Source organism: Elaeis guineensis, chromosome 14, assembly GCF_000442705.2.
Source record: "Elaeis guineensis isolate ETL-2024a chromosome 14, EG11, whole genome shotgun sequence".
NCBI lineage: Eukaryota > Viridiplantae > Streptophyta > Magnoliopsida > Arecales > Arecaceae > Elaeis > Elaeis guineensis.
The window spans coordinates 46310657-46329575 of record NC_026006.2 but is presented as its reverse complement, the minus strand read 5'-3'; the positions used below and the strand labels follow the sequence as shown (position 1 = coordinate 46329575).

The 18919-nt window shown below is 36.9% G+C and overlaps 1 protein-coding gene across 1 annotated transcript; it reads right to left on the bottom strand.

Moving 5' to 3' along the window:
- Window positions 1–5178: 5178 nt before the first annotated feature.
- On the bottom strand, window positions 5179–18166 carry LOC105057862 (protein RESISTANCE TO PHYTOPHTHORA 1, chloroplastic). Its single transcript, XM_010940581.4, has 4 exons — window positions 17811–18166; window positions 10006–10216; window positions 5694–5863; window positions 5179–5615 (listed from the first exon to the last, which is right to left on the bottom strand). Exons 1-4 carry the CDS (start codon window positions 18075–18077, stop codon window positions 5589–5591), a joined length of 675 nt encoding a protein of 224 aa, XP_010938883.3. The 5' UTR covers window positions 18078–18166; the 3' UTR covers window positions 5179–5588.
- Between the last annotated feature and the right edge of the window lie 753 nt (window positions 18167–18919).

Sequence of the window (18919 nt, the reverse complement as noted above, 5' to 3'; positions counted from 1 at the left end):
CTTTTTCGTGAATTTGTTCACTATATTTTTTAGACACTTCAAAGGGTTTAAATATTGATGTCGTGCTTGAAGATTTAACTTGAGATTTGTCTTCAACTATTTTTTCTTCTATTCTTGTGAGTTGATTTCCTATTATTTTCAAATTTTGGTTTGTAAAATTATTTTGTTCAATTATATTTTTTATGTCTCTATCCTTTACTACTTCAGGAAGATCACTTTTGACTTTTAAAGGGCTTGCTGTCACTTAGATTTTCCTAACAGAAATTTTTACTTCTTGAAAAGGAGGACGAACCAGTTGAACTAATCAAAGAATCTAATATGGTCTCTGATTGAATTCATAAATGCATAACAGCGTAATTGAATTTCATCTTTTTGGGCTTTATTGTAAGTTTTGAAAAATTTTTCTCTTTTTATTTTATTGTATTCAGTATAAAATTATCTTCTAAGGAGGTTTTTATCTATGATAAATTCTGAATTGATTACATTGATTTTAGGATCAGCCATTTGAGAGTAGGTTGGAGGCATATTTGGGGATTCTACTCTAACTAGTTTGTTGGGTGGATGTCTGGCCAAAACACCACCTCCCAAGATCCTTTCAGTACCACGCGATGCAGCAGGAAGAAAGAAGAAACAAAACAAAAGGAAAAACAATCAAAATACGTGGATCAGCCACAAAAGGGCTCGCCTCCACGGGGCATGCAAACTTCACTATGAAAAGAAAATTTTACAAGAGGAGACCTCACCCTCAACCCTTGTACACCCAATTATCTCTCACATAAAGTTTCCCTCACAAAAGCTCTCTCTCTTGGAGACCCCCCTGAACCCCTGAAGAGCCTGGCGACCGCTGTCCAGGAGCCTCCTGCTCCTTCTCTCACAGCGCCTCACGCCTCTCTCTCTCTCCTCTCGGTTCGTACGGCGGCGAGAAAACCGAAAACCGCACTCTCTCCTGTTCGTCTCAGGCCTTTTAAAAGCTTAAACACCTTTTAAAGGCTTAAACAAGACTTAAAACATGTTAGAGAAGGATTAGGACTCCTTAATCAAGCCAAATCACGTCCCAGACCGTCCGATCAAGACCGGGAGCCACCTGGGTCCGATCGCGCTCCGGTCCACGAAATAGGGCCGTGGACCGCGAGAAACGCGTGGGAAACGTCCACGCGGTCCACAGACCGCGCCGTGGACCACCCGGTCCACGGTGGACCGGGGCAAGGGCCAGCAGGCCGCTGGGTCGCGCGTCCCGCGCGGGCCTGGGCCTGGGTCGCGCGTCCCGCGCGGGCCTGGGCCTGGGACGCGCGTCCCGCGCGGGCCTGGGACGCGCGTCCCGCGCGCCGCCGCCTGCAGCCGCGCCGCTGCCGCCCGCCGCCGGTCGCCGGCGGTCCTCCACCGCCTCGATTCTCATGCCGACTTCAAAAGCTCGTATCTCCTCCATCCGAGCTCCGATTCAGGTGATCTTGATCTCGTTGGACTCCGTTTTTCGCCGCGAACCTCGCTGTGGGCTCAATGTGGGCTGAATCTCGAGGCGTCAAATCCTAACATAGTTCTTGATAGGTAGGTTGAGAAATATTGGGCCTAAGGTCTACTTGGGCCAAATTGATGTTTATTGAGCAGCTTTATCTCATCGGAGCAGCAGAAGGAGTTGAGGTTGAAGAAATAGCTGGAAAATCAAATCTACAATTATTATTTCTCTCAATTTTCATCCTGTTAAATTGAATTGAAACATCACCTTCTTGTGTTGTGGTGACCGTCTCAAGTTGGCTACGCTCTTGTCTAATTGTTGGAATTGACTTTTTGAGAAGCCAATCATCAGAGAGTTGAACTTGATCCCAGATCAGTATTCTAGGAATGAACACATTTCTCTTGCTTGGGTCAGTTTGGAAGTAATCAGTTTGTCCTAGAATTCTTTTGTTCAAGACTCCTATGTGATTGGAGGTATTGATGGTTTTTGAAATACATCCTTATAAAGACTGTGGCCGGATAGGAACCAAGTAGCATATTGAGATTCTGGAGTTTGATTTCTATCTCTAAAGTTTTGAGAATATTTCTATCTTTGATTTTGACTGTGAGGTCCATGTTGCAATAAATAAACCAAATCATTAAAGAGACTTGACTTTACCATTCCTAGGATTGAATCATGATACTCTGCAAACCTACCATCCTTGAGATACATTAAGATTGTACTATTAATACCTCTATGAATTAAAGTTTTGACAGCTACTTGGACCAAGCCTAGGTGGAGGAATTCATATTTGTTTTTAATATTTGAAATTAATTCTTGATTGATTAAAGGAATTAATTCATGTTCTTTTGAAATTGAAATTATTTTTTCTATCATTTTGATTCTTGAGTCTGGTATTAACCAATTGGTTTTGTATATAGATTTGAGGGGTACTTTGGGGACTAACCATTATTGTACTTTATGTTTTGATAGGTCAACTATATCCATGGAAGTACCTTCCCTCCTAGAAGAAGAAGAAGTAAAAAAATTTCTAGATAAAAATTCATCTTTGTAGAAATCTAAAATATCAGTTCAATAACTATAGTATTTTCCTGATCTGAGAGTGGTATTTGAGATGCCTAAAAGCCCAACAACAGCTCTTCCTGACCTTAATGGGCAACAAACGGCAGTACTCCTTATCTGACTTCTCAAAGTAGTAAATACTCTAGATATCTACCTGATACAAGAGATTGGAACAAAGACAGAGCTAGATATCTAAAGATTCTAACACTTTCTTTTCCTGCAGAAAAGAAAGAGTTCCATAGCTCTAAAGAAAGAGTTTCTTGGCTCTGATACCACGAGGAGTGTAGTATCGTACCCTATCTAAAGATAAAGATAGAGCTTTGATACCACCTGGGATCAGGATCTATGAACAGGATCTAGCTAACTACAAGATACCAAGTAGTTAGGCCTACTAAGGACCATAGGTAGGCTATCTTTGTGTGTGTGTGTATGTTCCATATTTGTAGTATTTTGAAAGAATTCTATATTTTTAAAATGATGGGTATAAGTATATATGAAAAGCTACTCATATTAGCAAATAATGATTAGTTTTTCTTTTTTCTTTTTTCGATAGAAAGCTCCTAAGTACTTTTATTCCAAAAGGTCCATAGTGTAATTTGATAGATTTTTCTACTTGTTGATATTAGACAGCGAGAAAGGTGAAGAGGATGAAGATCAAGTTATAATATGAATTGTCAGAATGCTTGTATAGCAAATGACCACACTTATTTGAGGTACAAGGAGAATGAAATATCTGAACTAGATTCAAGTGTTGGAGGAAGCTTTTACAATCGGCAAGTAATTACTCAAATACCAAGGAGTGAATAATGGTGCATCTCCTTCTAGGATAAATGTAGAAAAATTTATATGTTTCAATAATAGAATGCCACTTTCAAAGGCTTGAGCTTCTGCTTTCTCAATGGAGCATAGAGAATAATGGAATGCTTGACTGATAATGTAGTTTCCATTGGAGTCTGTTACCATCACACCAATACGAGAGCCTAAAAAGATTTACAACTTACATCAACATTGCATTTAAAATGCAACCAAAAGGAGGGGCACTCCAAAGTTGATGTGGCTGGGACTGGTGGAGGAGCGTGCTCTTGAAGTTAGGTTACAGAAATGGAACACGGCTTTGAACTTGCAAAGAGAAAAAGAGGCCTTCAACCAGAGATCAGCTGCGCCATTGATTACCATTGAGTTAAAACAAGAGGAGATACACTCTATTAAAAGTACAAAATTTATCCACAAAAAAAGAGATGAGATGGAGTTCTTGGAAAAGAGTTCATTTGACATGGTCATATGTCATTCCCACATCAATCTTTAATGCAAAAGATTCATGTGCACTTTCGGAGTATTTCTACAGAATACGGTATATATCAACAATACGGTAACTAAGTACCAAAGCATTTTGGAGAGGAGAAATTGGCCGATAAAAGACCGGTCGAATATGGTGGAGATATGATGGTTGGAATATCTTGACCTTCAGACTTAAATTACAACTTGGTCACCTATACATATGATTAAACTGGCCTCCTCTTTTTAAAAGGAAGAAATTATGCCAAGTCTCCTATTTGAAATTTTGAATGGCAGTGTTCAAATTAGTCTTTACAAGAAATGAGAGCTGAGTGTAAAAAAATTACAAGATTTAAAATCCTAGTGTTATTTAATTATAACGGTTCTGGTTGAAAACGTTATTGAATGTTAAAATAGTTATAACAGCCATTACTTCTCCAACTTAATGACACTGCAATAGAAAATAACCGGCAATGTGAGGAGCTACAAAGATCTTAGATAGAAACCAACACAACAAGGTGGGGTCCAACAGGGAAGTTAAGGATCAACAGTATAATGTTTATATATGAGAATTATGGTACACTGGTACCCTTTTTATAAGTTATTTATTTTCCATATAAAATGTACAATCGACAGTTGAATTGGATGAAAACACCTCGAATTATAAGACACATCTCTCTGACTGTAATGATGAATTCTCTCCAAGACTGGAGTCCCATAATTAACTACGTTAGGTTCAAGGTTTTAATCTGAGTTTAGTTGGATGGTTTTGATTATCAGCGCAAGTTCTGTACCATTGTTGACTTTATGTTCTTGTTTCTTTACAAATCAGTAAAATACCATATTGCCATGGATGTTGAAGATGGCATCTGCACAAAATTTTATTATTCCTTACTTTTGTTATCAGTTTTTTGCAAACAATATTTTTTTGGGCAAAACAGGCAAGCCAGCCTGCATTTCTTTGATAAATAAAATGAGACAAAAGTTGCATACAGGAGTTGAAGAAAAGAAACATAAAAGAAAGAGAAGACACCTAAAGCGAGGAAAATGATAGGAAAAAACTCTACCCCAAAAACGAGACCCAGTCTATAAACATATTTGCAAAAGAAGAAGGCCCATTCTCAGGCCTTCTGCGATGCATCCAAGGCCAGGCCAGCACCTTTTGATGCCATCAAAACCAAGTTCAAATTTAAAAACTTGCTCAATCTCACGATTTAGAATAATTTTTGAAAATTTTTATTTTCAAGTGATCTGTGCAACACTATCTCCTCCATGGCAGCTTCTTCCACTTGTTAGCCAATATTGGCACTGAGTACATCTAATATTAGTAAACATGTAAAAAGATAAAAGGAACAAAGCAAGCAAATACACTTGGTTGCTATAGTATGTAACTGATAAAAAAATATAAGTTCATCTAACGTTGGCACCAACAAAGTTTTCCAGTTACACAAATAAGTGGAAGATGAAAATGCATGCTTCAGAACAAGCCCCCGTAAATAACCAGGTTCCTCAGCCAATTTCCTATTCTTCTTCCAAGGCAAGTTCCTCGCAATACTCCTCTAATGTACATGAAAAAAAGGAGTGAATTGCCACAAGTAAAAGTTGTTGATTTCCCTCATACTTGATAGGTGAATAATCACCAGTCTGTTCAATCAAGTCAAAGGCTCGAAAGCTTCAATTTTAATGTCTAAGTCTTGAGATAATTTTGAAGGAAACTTCCTTGTCACTGTTTGTGTGAACACCTAGGCTTATTTACTGAATGAGAAATTTGTTGAACTTTAGCCACCAAACCAGCCTCTCATTCTGACCTCTGAAGCCACCCAAGCTGGAGACAGGCAAATTTATGTAGGGTAAAGGATAAATAGGAACAAAGTCAGTAGTTTATAAGATTATGAGAAAGTACCTTCCATGCATACATCACAAAGAAAGCAATGGTATCTGCAGACCAGACAATCGAGAAAGACTTCCAGAAAAATGGTATCACAACATTGAGTAGAGGAATGAGAAGAAAGAGGTAGTTCAGAGCTTCTTTCTCATTCTGAGAGCAGTCACGTGCTCGAAGGGAAGGAATAGCTGCATAAAGATTTAATTTCAATTAGCAAAAATACATGATTATTAAAGGGAATATACATTCTATATCACAGCTTAGCTGACATAATTTTCATACATTGGGATGGTTTGATGCCTGTGGCGTATATAACCAAAGATACATGATGGTGGGACATCTAAATCAATGACCTGCACTTTTCATCATAATGTAAAATGTCCAAAGTGCCTATGAACAAAATTCAAATGTTTTGATGACTTGATGAACAAAAGATGGTTTTTGAGCACCAACAAAAAGAAAAAAAAAAGTTGTATTGATTTACCATCAGAAACTATCAGAAACACCTGCATTTTGGTCTACATTTGATGAATCGTGTAGGTAATCAACTTCGATGGTTCACCATGTCTTAGGTATAGGGTATGCCCTGGGGACAATCAAGCCACAACCATCATCTTTAGTTAAGTGCTATCATTAATCTTCAAGATAATGTGCTGAACCAATGCTGATTGTTTAAACCTTGTGAGCACAGCCAAAAGATAAAGAGAAAATGTAGAACATGGAAAAGATGAGGATTCCCAAAATGATGCACTAGAAGTCCAGCATGAGTAACTTGACTTCTATTATGAAACTTCTCAAAGATAGGATCAAGGTTTTCGAGCTCAGTGGGACAAGGGGCTTCCTAGCCCTTTTGTTCCCTTCTTATGATAAAATGGGACTGGGATAGGGCAGCACTGTGTAACCCATCCACACAAAGAAAGAAGAAGAAAGAGGAATGAAAGAAAGGAAGGAAGACGAAAAGAAAGAAAGGAAGAAGACAGGAAGAAAAGAAGCAGAAAAAGGAAAGAAATGAAGGAAGAAGAAAAAAGAACAAAGGAAGAAGGAAAGAAAGTAGGCAAAAACAAAGAAAGAAAGAAAGGAAAGTAGAGTAGAAAGAAGAAGGGCACCTATTGGGAAACTCGATCAAGACATCTTCGGGATGGGACAAGACAATGGTGCATCCTGTTCTGGGGAGAAACTAGGACAACTCTATTTCACGGGATTTAAAACCTTGGGTAGGATATCTTATGTATGAACGTATCACATGTAAACTTTGTTAACAAAATGTATAACCTATAGATGAACTGTAGGACTAGTAAATTGTAGGAAGTCTCTACATAAGCCTTTTAAGGTCAACCTACCTGTCTTACAAAACCTAAAGAGAGTGCAATTTCATAAAACTAGTGCTGAATTTGATGAACTTGAATTGTCCGCAAAACCTAATGAACATGACTATGTTAAAAGATTTGCCTACAGAACCTGATGAACTTGTACCATCGGTCGACTTCTTCAACAAATGTGCTAAAGCCATTAACAGCATGAAACAAGTCGCAATACAATTGGACTACTGGCTAAACAACTCTTGTAGTTTCAGTGATTTCCTTTGATGACACAAGAAGTTAATCTTTTACAAAAACCATCTGTAGATGCGTGGACACCTGCTTCTTCAATTCATTTCACCTACTAGAGAAGTAGATAATTATAAAAACTACCAGTACATCCGTCTATTTTGAAGCATATAAGAAATAAATCCATTAATGAAAGATGACCTGCCTTTCTTCTCTGTGAAACTGACCTCTACAAGTTTGATCATGACATAGAAGCAAAATTTTTTGCACATCATCCATAAAGATTTTCACAAATCAAGAGAAAAATCGTGAGACTTTAAAAAGAGAAGAGTTGCCTCATAATACAATTTAAGAAGTGAAACAGCAAAGGAATAAAAATATACCTAGAATAAAAGGTGGCATCATCTGCTAATCCCATAATATTATCATTACAATTATTGGGAGTAAGATTTTAATACCTAAAGATAAAGAATTAAATAGACAAGAAAATTCAATAATTTACATTCTAAACTACTGCTTAGTGATTCGAAAGACTTCTATCATGCAGAATCAGTAAGTTTTCCATGCCTACATTTACTTATACAACTATTGCTTTTTTTTTTTTTCTTTTTTTTTTTTTTTGTTGTTTGGGGGGTGGGGGGTGTTTTAAGGAAGAGAGGATTCATGTCTTGCTTTGGATAAAAAACTCCTAACTGATCCATCCAAAGGAGATAAACTCCATCAATAGGATAGCGTAGAGATAGCATAACCTGCTAACCAATCAGCAACCTTATCTGCTTCCCTGTAAATATAGGTAGCTTTGTAGTATTGAAGCCAGGGAATAACCTGCCAAAATACTACTACACTTTCTTAAGCCCAAAAAAAAAAAAGCCTCTACCCTTCGTAAAGCTTTCATGTCTGAGACTTTGAACAGACACATTGTTTACAGAAATGGGTGGGTGCCACTTATCTTCGGTCTTGCGAAGCCATGCCACTTGGTGCCTCATCAGTGCATGCATAAGTAGCTAGGTTCAATTCAGCCAGTCCACCATGAACTGACCTCTCTCTCTCTCTCTCTACACACACATATAAATATTCCCCTCTTCTATATGCACAAACAGACATCTCCTTGCCTATTAAGATGAATCCATTTCGTTATTAAAGGAAGGATGCATTTCTTTCTCCTAAGGCACACATCTTCTTGGATGATATGACCACCCAAAAATATACCCACTGGATTAACAGATGCTCCCAGGGATAAAGATTGCATAAATCAATGGAATGACTCCTTGAAAACGTTCTCTTAGCATCCATTCATTTAGATAGAATGGCCAAGGGCCAGCCAATCAATCTTTCAACTTGCAATAAAGTTCTCTCTCACTTAAGACACAGCAAGTATAAGTCTTAAGGGAAAGAATTAATGAATCAGTACAGAGAGTCAGTCCACTATTTGAGTTCTTACTAGTTGGTTTTTCCTTCAAGTTTGGTTAAATTGAATCAAACATTCATCCTTCTCTTAGGAGTGCAGCACAAGAAAGCAGTGAAGTTGTTCTTTTATTTTGGGAGTAGGCTACATTATCCATTTGCATCATGTTAGGGCAAGTACAGCTCTAAAGGGAAGAGCATCCTTACAGCGCCTCAAACAATGTGAAACTTTTAACCTTGATTATTCTATTTCTGGTGTACATTAATCTTTAATCTAATAGTTTAAGAAAATTATGACAATTCAGATCTCCAAAAACCTAAACATGCAAAAAAAAAAAAAATCTAGTAATTTTCAGGACAAGTGGATTAGGTTTTGCATTTAATAAGGCCACAATTGACAATCAATATTTTTATATTGTGCATATCACTACAAAAGCTTAATGTCCTTATTTGGCATTTCCCTGAATACCCAACTTTAGTAATAAGACTTTTAACTGGATATGTGGTGCAAGATTCTGTTCCATGTGTACCATTACATGATGCCTCAAAAAGTTCTTGATTTGTTTAACAAATTTAGATAAGATGGATTTTGCATGTCTTTTTTTGTGAAGATTTTCTTAGCATACTTTAATAACAAGATGCTCCTAAAATCCATAAAATAAGCTATTATCAGATACAAGCAAATCTTAGTCAATGAATAAATTTTTGGTCATGGATGATGGAGGGGGTTCAAATCCTTCATCTGATTGGAATATTAACTCAGATTGAGCTACAATAGTAAAATAGCAAAGCAGGACAACAAGTTGCAGGGCTAAGAGAAGCTGTTCAGTGTACTACTACAGAGATTTTAATGACAAAGCATGAAACATGACTCCAAGATATAGAGAAAACATCATAACTTTAGAAACTTTGCACCAAACAATAGAAAACTTTCACATGACCTTAAGGTTGAACGACTTGAAACTAAAATACTTTTAGGGAGTTCTTCCAAGGGTTGACATTGTTATTGAGTTTTCTAAACAAAACACAAAAAGAAGCATATTAAATTTAGAGGAAGCATAAAGTTTCTTTTTGGAGTAGTTTCAAAAATGGAGAGGCATCAAAAGATTTGCATGGATGAGAGTCATGCACAAAGATACATTTAATTACTATTTTTTCTTCCATCACTGAAAGAACTTATTTTGCAGAAACATATGCATAAAGAGGAGAGGAAAAGAATATCAAAGAGCAAGAAAGCAAAAGCAGAAAATATAATGGTTGGTCATTTTTGACAGTGTTTCAAGAATTCCCATTATTTTATGGGGATAGGATGAAAAAGGATACAAGATTAGATTTGAAAAGAAATGAGCCAGAGATTTCAAGAATGGAGCATGACTTACTGAACATCCAAACGGACCACATCCCCATTAGTCTCCATATATCTGGTTCATTTGATGGGAATATCAGATTAAATGAAAGGGCTCCACCAAATAACATTGAGGCATAGCCTTGAACCTCAAAAAGAGTATATAAAGCAGTTCCAGGTACAGCTGGGTTCTTGGTGGCAGTGGAAGCTCTTGGTGCAAAAGTCGAAGCAGTCTTCTGAACAACCTGTTAATGACATAAAGCTTAGGAAGCTGCATATGCACACAATCATATATGTCTATGCACCCATCAGTTATGGAAACAATAACCTAGAAAACCCCTAAGAGTGAAAACAGAATGTGGATTGTGAAACCTGATGCAAGTTGGTGAAATCCAACAAAATTACAAAGGACACCATGTAAACTGTTGAGCTAGGGATTATAGTCATCCTTCATTTTCCCTCTTTTTTTCATCTCTACAGATTCAGGTGAAAGTGCTGCAGTGTGTATTTAAGAGGACATGAAGCCAATGTAATCACCTATAAAACTCATCCAATGACCATAAGCCTACATTAGAGATGCATCTATACCCACACTTTACACATAATGCATGTATAAACTCATTAAAATTATTAAAAGGTAAAAAGCACTTTATACAGTGCCTTTAATATTATATAATCTATTTAGGATCCACTTCATGATAGGCTATGTTAGTACTTTTTAGCACGTGGTTTCTAACTTGAGGAGGACCATATCTCAATATGCCTCATCAACGACAGAACAACAGATAGTGAAATCCATTGTTTGCGAAGAAGAAGCAGAAAGGAGGTAGCATAGTAGCCTAAAACTGAACAAAGGAGCCTCTAAATAGTAGAAGTGGAACTGTGGAAGAGATCCATTGAACTTGTGACATCACAATGGAAAACTATGCTTATAGATGTCGGAGATGCAGTCAAGCATTTTGGATAAGGCAACAATGTTGACTTTAAGGGAAGCAGGTGGCCTATAGAAAGTTAATTGACAATAGGAAAGACCGACATGGAGTCTCAATATAAGTTGATTATGACAGCCGAATACATGTCCAAAGCCAAGGATGATACAAACCTATTAATCAATGCTAAAGACTACAAAGGCAGAAAAGATTTACATAATAAAATAAAGTTTGAACCCAACACCCAAAGGCAGAAGGTCAGACCAAACAATGGCACAAAGGCAAGACAAAGCCACATTAAAGAAGACGGATCCAAAGAAAAGAAGGCAGAAACGGCCAAAGATGTGATGGATGGAAGTTACTAAAAATAAGATGGTATTCACGGAGAGTGGAAGGCAAAAACTCAATGGTGCCTATAATAGAACATGGCTAGATCAGGAAGGGCGCATATGATGATTGCATACGTGGATGGAGTAAGAACTAAGAAGCATAGAAGAAAGCCCCAGGAAACCAAAGCAATAGTTGGCACCTAATGGTAAAAGTCATGCGACATCTGGTCAGCAAGGTACGAAAGATCAATTACTGATAGCAAACCAGGCATCTGGTCCACAAGGTATGAAAAATTATTTACTGGTAGCGAACCAGGTGGGTAGATGGTGAGGTTTGGAATAAATGATCAGGATTAAGGCTTTTGGTTTTGTAGGTCTCGAGAAAAAAAGATTGCTCCATTGTTACCTGGAGTCATAGGTCCAAAACATGGAAACAACCGCTTTGTATGGATGGGTAAAACTGCATATAACTAACCCTCTCCAAACCCCACAATGGCAAGAACCTCATACACTAAGCCACCCTATTTCCATCTTAAGAAACAAAGGTGAGCACAACTTACCAAGATTAAAAAAGGTCAATTATCCAAATTTGGGCAAAGCATTATAGACCAGTCCACATGCTAATGATGACTTAGGCATAAACATAGCTTGTATAAAAGAAAAAAAGAAAAGGAAAAAAAAAACCCAAAAATGCAATTAAAAAAAAAAAGTATTCAAAGTAGCTTTTTTAGAAGATGTCCTTTTGAACGGTTAAGAAGCAAATGATAGTGAACTTGGAATCTAATTTAGTTTAAATAGGTAGATGAAAGTAGAAAAAGCAGAAGGAAGGACAGCCAAGAGAGTTTTAACAAAGAAACTGAAAACAGATTCAAAGTAAATGGAGGTTAAAATGTGCCACTCCTGGATGTGGGGAATATTCAGACAAATCTACCCATCATATGGATCTCAAGAGTCATTGACACTGCTTATTCACAACTCAAAAACATTTTAGCCAGAAACTCATGAATACAGGACTAACAAGAAAGCAGAAGATATGCGAAGACAAACCAAACCTCATATAGTTAACACTTATCAACTATTTGCAGTTAATTGGAAGTCAACTTCAGATAAAAGTCTTATCTCTCCAGGTACCACAAAGAATTACCTCATTAGACAAGATATCCATTGCAGACTGAGAACTAAATCAATCTATTGTGACAAATGTCCGATGGACGTTGTCACTGTACTTATGGCAATGCTTGTAACATGACAGGGATCTCAGTGATAAGTAGCGCCATCCAAGTTTTCATGATGGTCACGGAGCGAGGGTACTAGGTTATAATACAAATAAATAGTAAACACTGAATGAATGAACTATCTGGGCATGAAGCTATATATGGACTTGGGAAAATAATACCCAACTAGAATGAATACATTGAATGTGCATGTGTACACTGACTCTACAGATGCAATCCAAGTTTAGGCTTACACCATGAATAAAGAATACACTTAATAGCTATGTTTATCTATGTTTATCTATTAATATAGAAGATAACAACATAATGCACCATTTAGGGGGAAAAAGAAAACTACTTGCAAACCTGTCTTATATGTCAGACAGAAAGAGCCATATTGGTCTCTGACCATTTATGATTAGATGATGACTGGTATAGGGGCCTGGGGTTTACCACATGGACATATTAACAGTACATTTATTTCTAATGAGTGGAATAGTAAATGGATGTTGATGAACCTCACTCCACAGTTCTTCAGCTGTCCATTTACAATGAAATGTGATTTGATTAATAAAAGATTCATACCTAGTCATCTTCTTGTTTTTTTTTTATACCTTTATAACCAGTAATAAAGGAAAAAAAACTGCAACCTAATAGTATGAATCAGAAGGTGTATGACTGAATAATCAGTTTTCCTAGTTCTCCTATACATCCATAAAAATAAAAGCCCAAACTTTTCTATATCAATTGATTGTTTAGCCATTTTTGAATTAAAAAGAATCTCTCTTATTGCAGATACTCGAGAAAGAGAAAAGATATAAGCTAAATCTAAAAAGGTCACAATTTAAATAGATCAGTCGATACAGTAGAAATGAAAAGTCAAGCAGACATTTCTAGGAACTGCTGATTATATTTGCTAGACTTTTCTAATTAATATATATGAAACACTTGTAGGTATTAAGAGAAGTACGATGTCAAGATTGAGTGAGTTATTTAATGTTACTGACTCCTTAATGGTGTATCTATGAAGAAATTAAGAAAGCTGTACCATAAATAACAGGTAATCATAAGTTTTTGTATATGAAAGGAATGCTATTGGGTTCGATAAGACATGGAAAATTTAAAGTGATTAAGTAATCCCTTTGGAATACACAAACCTTTTCTTCCCCCATTTCAAGCTAAGCATACTGGGCATTTACAATCTTACCAACTTGTCTTAGGATGGCAATCTAGGGCATGATATTAATGTGCTCTTGAAGTGAGAACCATAACTTTCAAGAAGAAAAAGAATATAAACAGTAAATTGGTCACGTATTTGCCAATAAATCAGATTATGCAGTTTTGATGCATTTAATGGAAAAACTATATGTAAATGGGAGGATTGTCAGTGGTGATTCTTAATCAAATATTTGGCGAAACTTGATGAGTATATATTGCATATCTCAACTCAATTTCTAAGAACCTTGAGAGATAACATATTTCACCAATCAATAGTTTAAATTTTTGATACATCATGAGAAGGAGGGAAAGTAGTGCCAATTATGATGCTCCCATTTGGAGTATTGTGCCTGAGAGACCATCATGGGCAACATAGTATGGAATTACTACACAAAAAAGTGCAAATTCAACCAACTCAATGGGGGAGATTTCTTTAGTTGGACCTCATGGATTGGATGCTATGGCTTTCCTCTCCATTTGCATTTTCCAAAACAATGTGCTCCGTCACTCAGAAAAGTTTCTGAACATCTAAAAATCATGACATGAAAGGTTCATTTTAAAGAGTTGGTAGGGAAACATCTGTGCAAACTGATATAGGCATAAAGATATAGAAACTCCATGTATGATTACAAAAATTTGACCTATTCCCGGATTTGATAACAGTTGATATAAATGATCTTTAAGAAGTGAATAAAACTAAATGTGACATGTATTAATTGTGTACTATCCATCTTGCACATGAAAAGGATGTATTCATCAAAATGCATGAGGTTTTATGTTGGCAGAGCAATGACTTGCCATGTGTGGACCACAGTTGAAGGAACGTCTAGCATTGGGCCTTTAGAAGTTAGTAGCTCGAAGGATGAAACAAACAGTAAGAAGGAACATGGTCTATTTACAACGCTGATAGGAAATCTGACATTGAGGATGAACAATTAACGATATATTACTTTTGATGTTCTTTATTAGCATCTATCAAGCTTTAGGGTATTATACGTAGTATGTCAATATGGATGTGGGTTTTCGTTGGAGAGTTTTATAGTGCTAGTAGGTCTAGCTGGTTATCTCATTGGATTCCAAGAAATTACTTAGACATAATCTTTTTCATTAGCATGAAGAGGAATCTTTATGTTTTTAATGCCACATGAAGTTGATTGGATTCCAAGAAGTTAATTCTTTGAAGTGACTAATTTCTACTTTTGTTTTGAATGTAGTCATTAGAATTAAGACTAGGGCCATGGCGAGAATAGTAAGAGCAAACATTTTATACCATGTGACATAAGACTAGTCATTACAAACCCGATACTATGACATATATAGTTTGGCATTTACTTTTCAAATGAATCATGGACATCATCTCTAGAATTGTTAAATAGGCAATACACAGCTAAAAACAAGTTAGAGTGTTCTGATACGGAGGTATAGAACTCCAAGTCTACTGGAGTTAAATTTTAATTAGAAGTTTCTTTTTAGAAAAATTTATCTAAGAAATCTTAGCCTCATCTTTAATTGAAATGCATTAGGAGATTGTATAAGGCTTCTCATGATGCTTTTTGAAGAAGGAAAAAGACAAAACATGGAGGGTGTCATAATGTATAACAATGCATGTGTTGCTACCCAAAACCCAACCTGACAAAGTTGGCGATCTAGCAAAGATTGGTCAACTCGGTTGGAGATGGGCCACACAATATGAGATCTGACTTGCGAAAAAGAAGCAATCAAGGGTCACTGGATTTGGCTCCTTTGGGTCCTCTAATGCGTAAGTCAAACAGAGTAATAGGAACAACAGGAGAGAAAAAAGAGCATGGTGGAGAATAACCTATGCTTTCTATATCTGACATCTTAAGCCCTTTTTATAGATGAAGAGTCTTTATCCCATCGAAGTTGGTCTCTTTAGAATCTGAGTATAAGTAGGAGACCACCTTTTGACTTTCCTTATTTGGATCAGTCGGAGAATAATAATTCCACTGAAATATCCTCCGGCTAAGCCATATATTGGCCCATAATAGGCAGATCAAATTTAAGCTATATCACATACCCTCACTTTCAAGTCCGAGTTATTTTTCTGGCTCAGACGAAGGAAGTAATCAAATTAGCCAATCGTAAGTAGGTTTGGACTTATCTTGCCTCACCGATCTCTAAAAGTCATAGGTGAGAAGTATGATCAAATGTGCAAACCTCAACTGGTCTGGATCATTAAACCTTTTCTTTTTAGAGTCATTAGAATCGGCTTTTTATGCTAAGAGTTGTTAAGATCGGATCTATAATCTATACGAGGTAGGTCGGCTCTTTGACCTATGCAAGGTTAACTCATCGGCCAATAGAAGCCCTAGCAAATTGATGTGTTGACCTCGCACAGGTCATAAAGCCGACCTAGTATAAGTCAAAGAGCTAATCTTAATAGCTCTCATCACAAAAAATCGATCCCAGTAACTCTCAAAATGAAATAGTTCAATGACTCAGACCAGCCGAGATTTACGCACTTAATCACACTCCCGACATGTGACCTTAAGAGATGGAAGAGACAAAATAAGCCCTAGCCTGCTTATAGTTGGCTAATCTGATTATTTTCTTTGTCTGAGCTAGAAAAAAATAACTTGAACTTGGAAGTGAAGAGCATATGATATGGCCTAAATTTGACCTACATATCTTGGGCCAACATGTGACCTAACAAAGAATAATATCAGTAGGACTTTCATCCTCTGAAAAGAAAAGCCAAGAGATAGTCCCCTAATTAGACTCGGACTCTAAAAAGTCCAACTCTGATGGGATAGAGACTCTTCATCTATAAAAAGGATTTAAAACCTGAGATATATAGAAAATATTGGTTATTCTACACCATACTCTCTTTTCTCTCAAGCTATATCACATACCCTCACTTTCAAGTCCGAGTTATTTTTCTGGCTCAGACGAAGGAAGTAATCAAATTAGCCAATCGTAAGTAGGTTTGGACTTATCTTGCCTCACCGATCTCTAAAAGTCATAGGTGAGAAGTATGATCAAATGTGCAAACCTCAACTGGTCTGGATCATTAAACCTTTTCTTTTTAGAGTCATTAGAATCGGCTTTTTATGCTAAGAGTTGTTAAGATCGGATCTATAATCTATACGAGGTAGGTCGGCTCTTTGACCTATGCAAGGTTAACTCATCGGCCAATAGAAGCCCTAGCAAATTGATGTGTTGACCTCGCACAGGTCATAAAGCCGACCTAGTATAAGTCAAAGAGCTAATCTTAATAGCTCTCATCACAAAAAATCGATCCCAGTAACTCTCAAAATGAAATAGTTCAATGACTCAGACCAGCCGAGATTTACGCACTTAATCACACTCCCGACATGTGACCTTAAGAGATGGAAGAGACAAAATAAGCCCTAGCCTGCTTATAGTTGGCTAATCTGATTATTTTCTTTGTCTGAGCTAGAAAAAAATAACTTGAACTTGGAAGTGAAGAGCATATGATATGGCCTAAATTTGACCTACATATCTTGGGCCAACATGTGACCTAACAAAGAATAATATCAGTAGGACTTTCATCCTCTGAAAAGAAAAGCCAAGAGATAGTCCCCTAATTAGACTCGGACTCTAAAAAGTCCAACTCTGATGGGATAGAGACTCTTCATCTATAAAAAGGATTTAAAACCTGAGATATATAGAAAATATTGGTTATTCTACACCATACTCTCTTTTCTCTCTTATTCTTCCTAATATCCTGACTTAGGCATCAAAAGACTTGGCCAAAGCCAAGTCCAGCGAGTTTTTCTCTTCTTTTTTGTCTGCAGATCGGTGCTTCGTCTTCCACCTCAGTACATAGATCGATCAGCGCCCTCCTCCTCTCCAGATCACCAGACTGGGTTTTGGCGGCAAGAGTTTGAAGGACTAATTATTTAGCAGCAGACACCCCACTATTCTCTTAGTCTCCTATTTCTTCTTTGCTTTCTTATCTGGCTGCTCTCCGTCTTTCCATTAATCACCTCCAGAAAACTTCGCGAAGTTCAAACATTACCAAAGTTGTTACCATCTCTGTCCTTTTAAACAAATTAAAAAATCAACATATCACGGAAAACAAACGAAGCACATTGAAATTGAGAAGTTTTGCAAAACATTTCGAAAACAGAGAGGAATTACAAAACGATTAGCAGAGAAACTCACCTTCTTGAGGTTTTTATCAATGTCGGGAGCAGCAGAAGGAAGAGGAGGCGGCTTGGGCTTGCTGTTACTGCTGCTCTCTGCCTCTTGTTGTTCACTGCCTTCTTGGACGGTGGAAGTATCCAAACCATCGGAGCGCGCCTCGGCTCTCACCCTCGTTCTGCGACCAAAAGTGGCCTGGTGGCTGCTGGGTCTTAGGATGGGGAAAATGGTGGAAAATTTTGAAATTTTAGAGCTGCAGGGAACTGTTATACTATATAACGAGTACATTTTTTTTTTTTTCCTTCGGATTTTTTTTTAATACAGTTTTTCTCCTTTTTTTGGTAGGGAGAAAGGAAGAGCGAGATGAGAAATGGGAGGCCTTCATCACCCTCATCCCCCTTTATGATAACGTCACTCCCCTGTTTTTCTATCCAGAGAAGGTTTGGATACAAGTATGAACAAGGGCCCACCTTGGGCCACCATAGCAACTTCAAGCTGGGCCCTGTTGAACGTAGGCCTTTAAAGGGACCACATAAAAATCCAGTATTCAAGTTTCTGGATGGGTCCAACCAATCATGAAACCTAAACCCATTCTGAACCTCACTTAGTAAGAGAAAAGATATTGATGTTTTATAGACTTTTGCTAAATTAAACCGTAGTTTCGAAAAATCTGTATGGGTTTCTATGTAAAAAGAAAAAATCATAGCAATTGTTGCATTATCTTACAATTAAAGTTGTCCTCACCACTTTGATTAAAACCACATAGTTTTATACCTTCGTTTATTTTAAGTCCAAGTTTTAATACCTTGCGGCTTGCTCTCAAAGGTTGTTTTCTTTTCCTCTATTTTTTTTTCTTTCTTTTTATTGTGAAAGATGGAAGCACCCATCCTTTAATTATAAAGAAAAAATAATTAAAGGATTTGTCTATTATGTAAGTTTACTTTTAAGGCATGCATCTCAATGTATAATCACTTGCGCATCAATTACATGTTTACGTTTACATTCGGACTAGCAATGTGCTTTTGTAAGTTGGTTGCATTAATAAATAATTGAAATAGGGTATTAATTTTTGTATCCTTTTTTACCCATTTATATGTAGTATAGGAGTAATCTTCTGTAGCTTTTCTTTT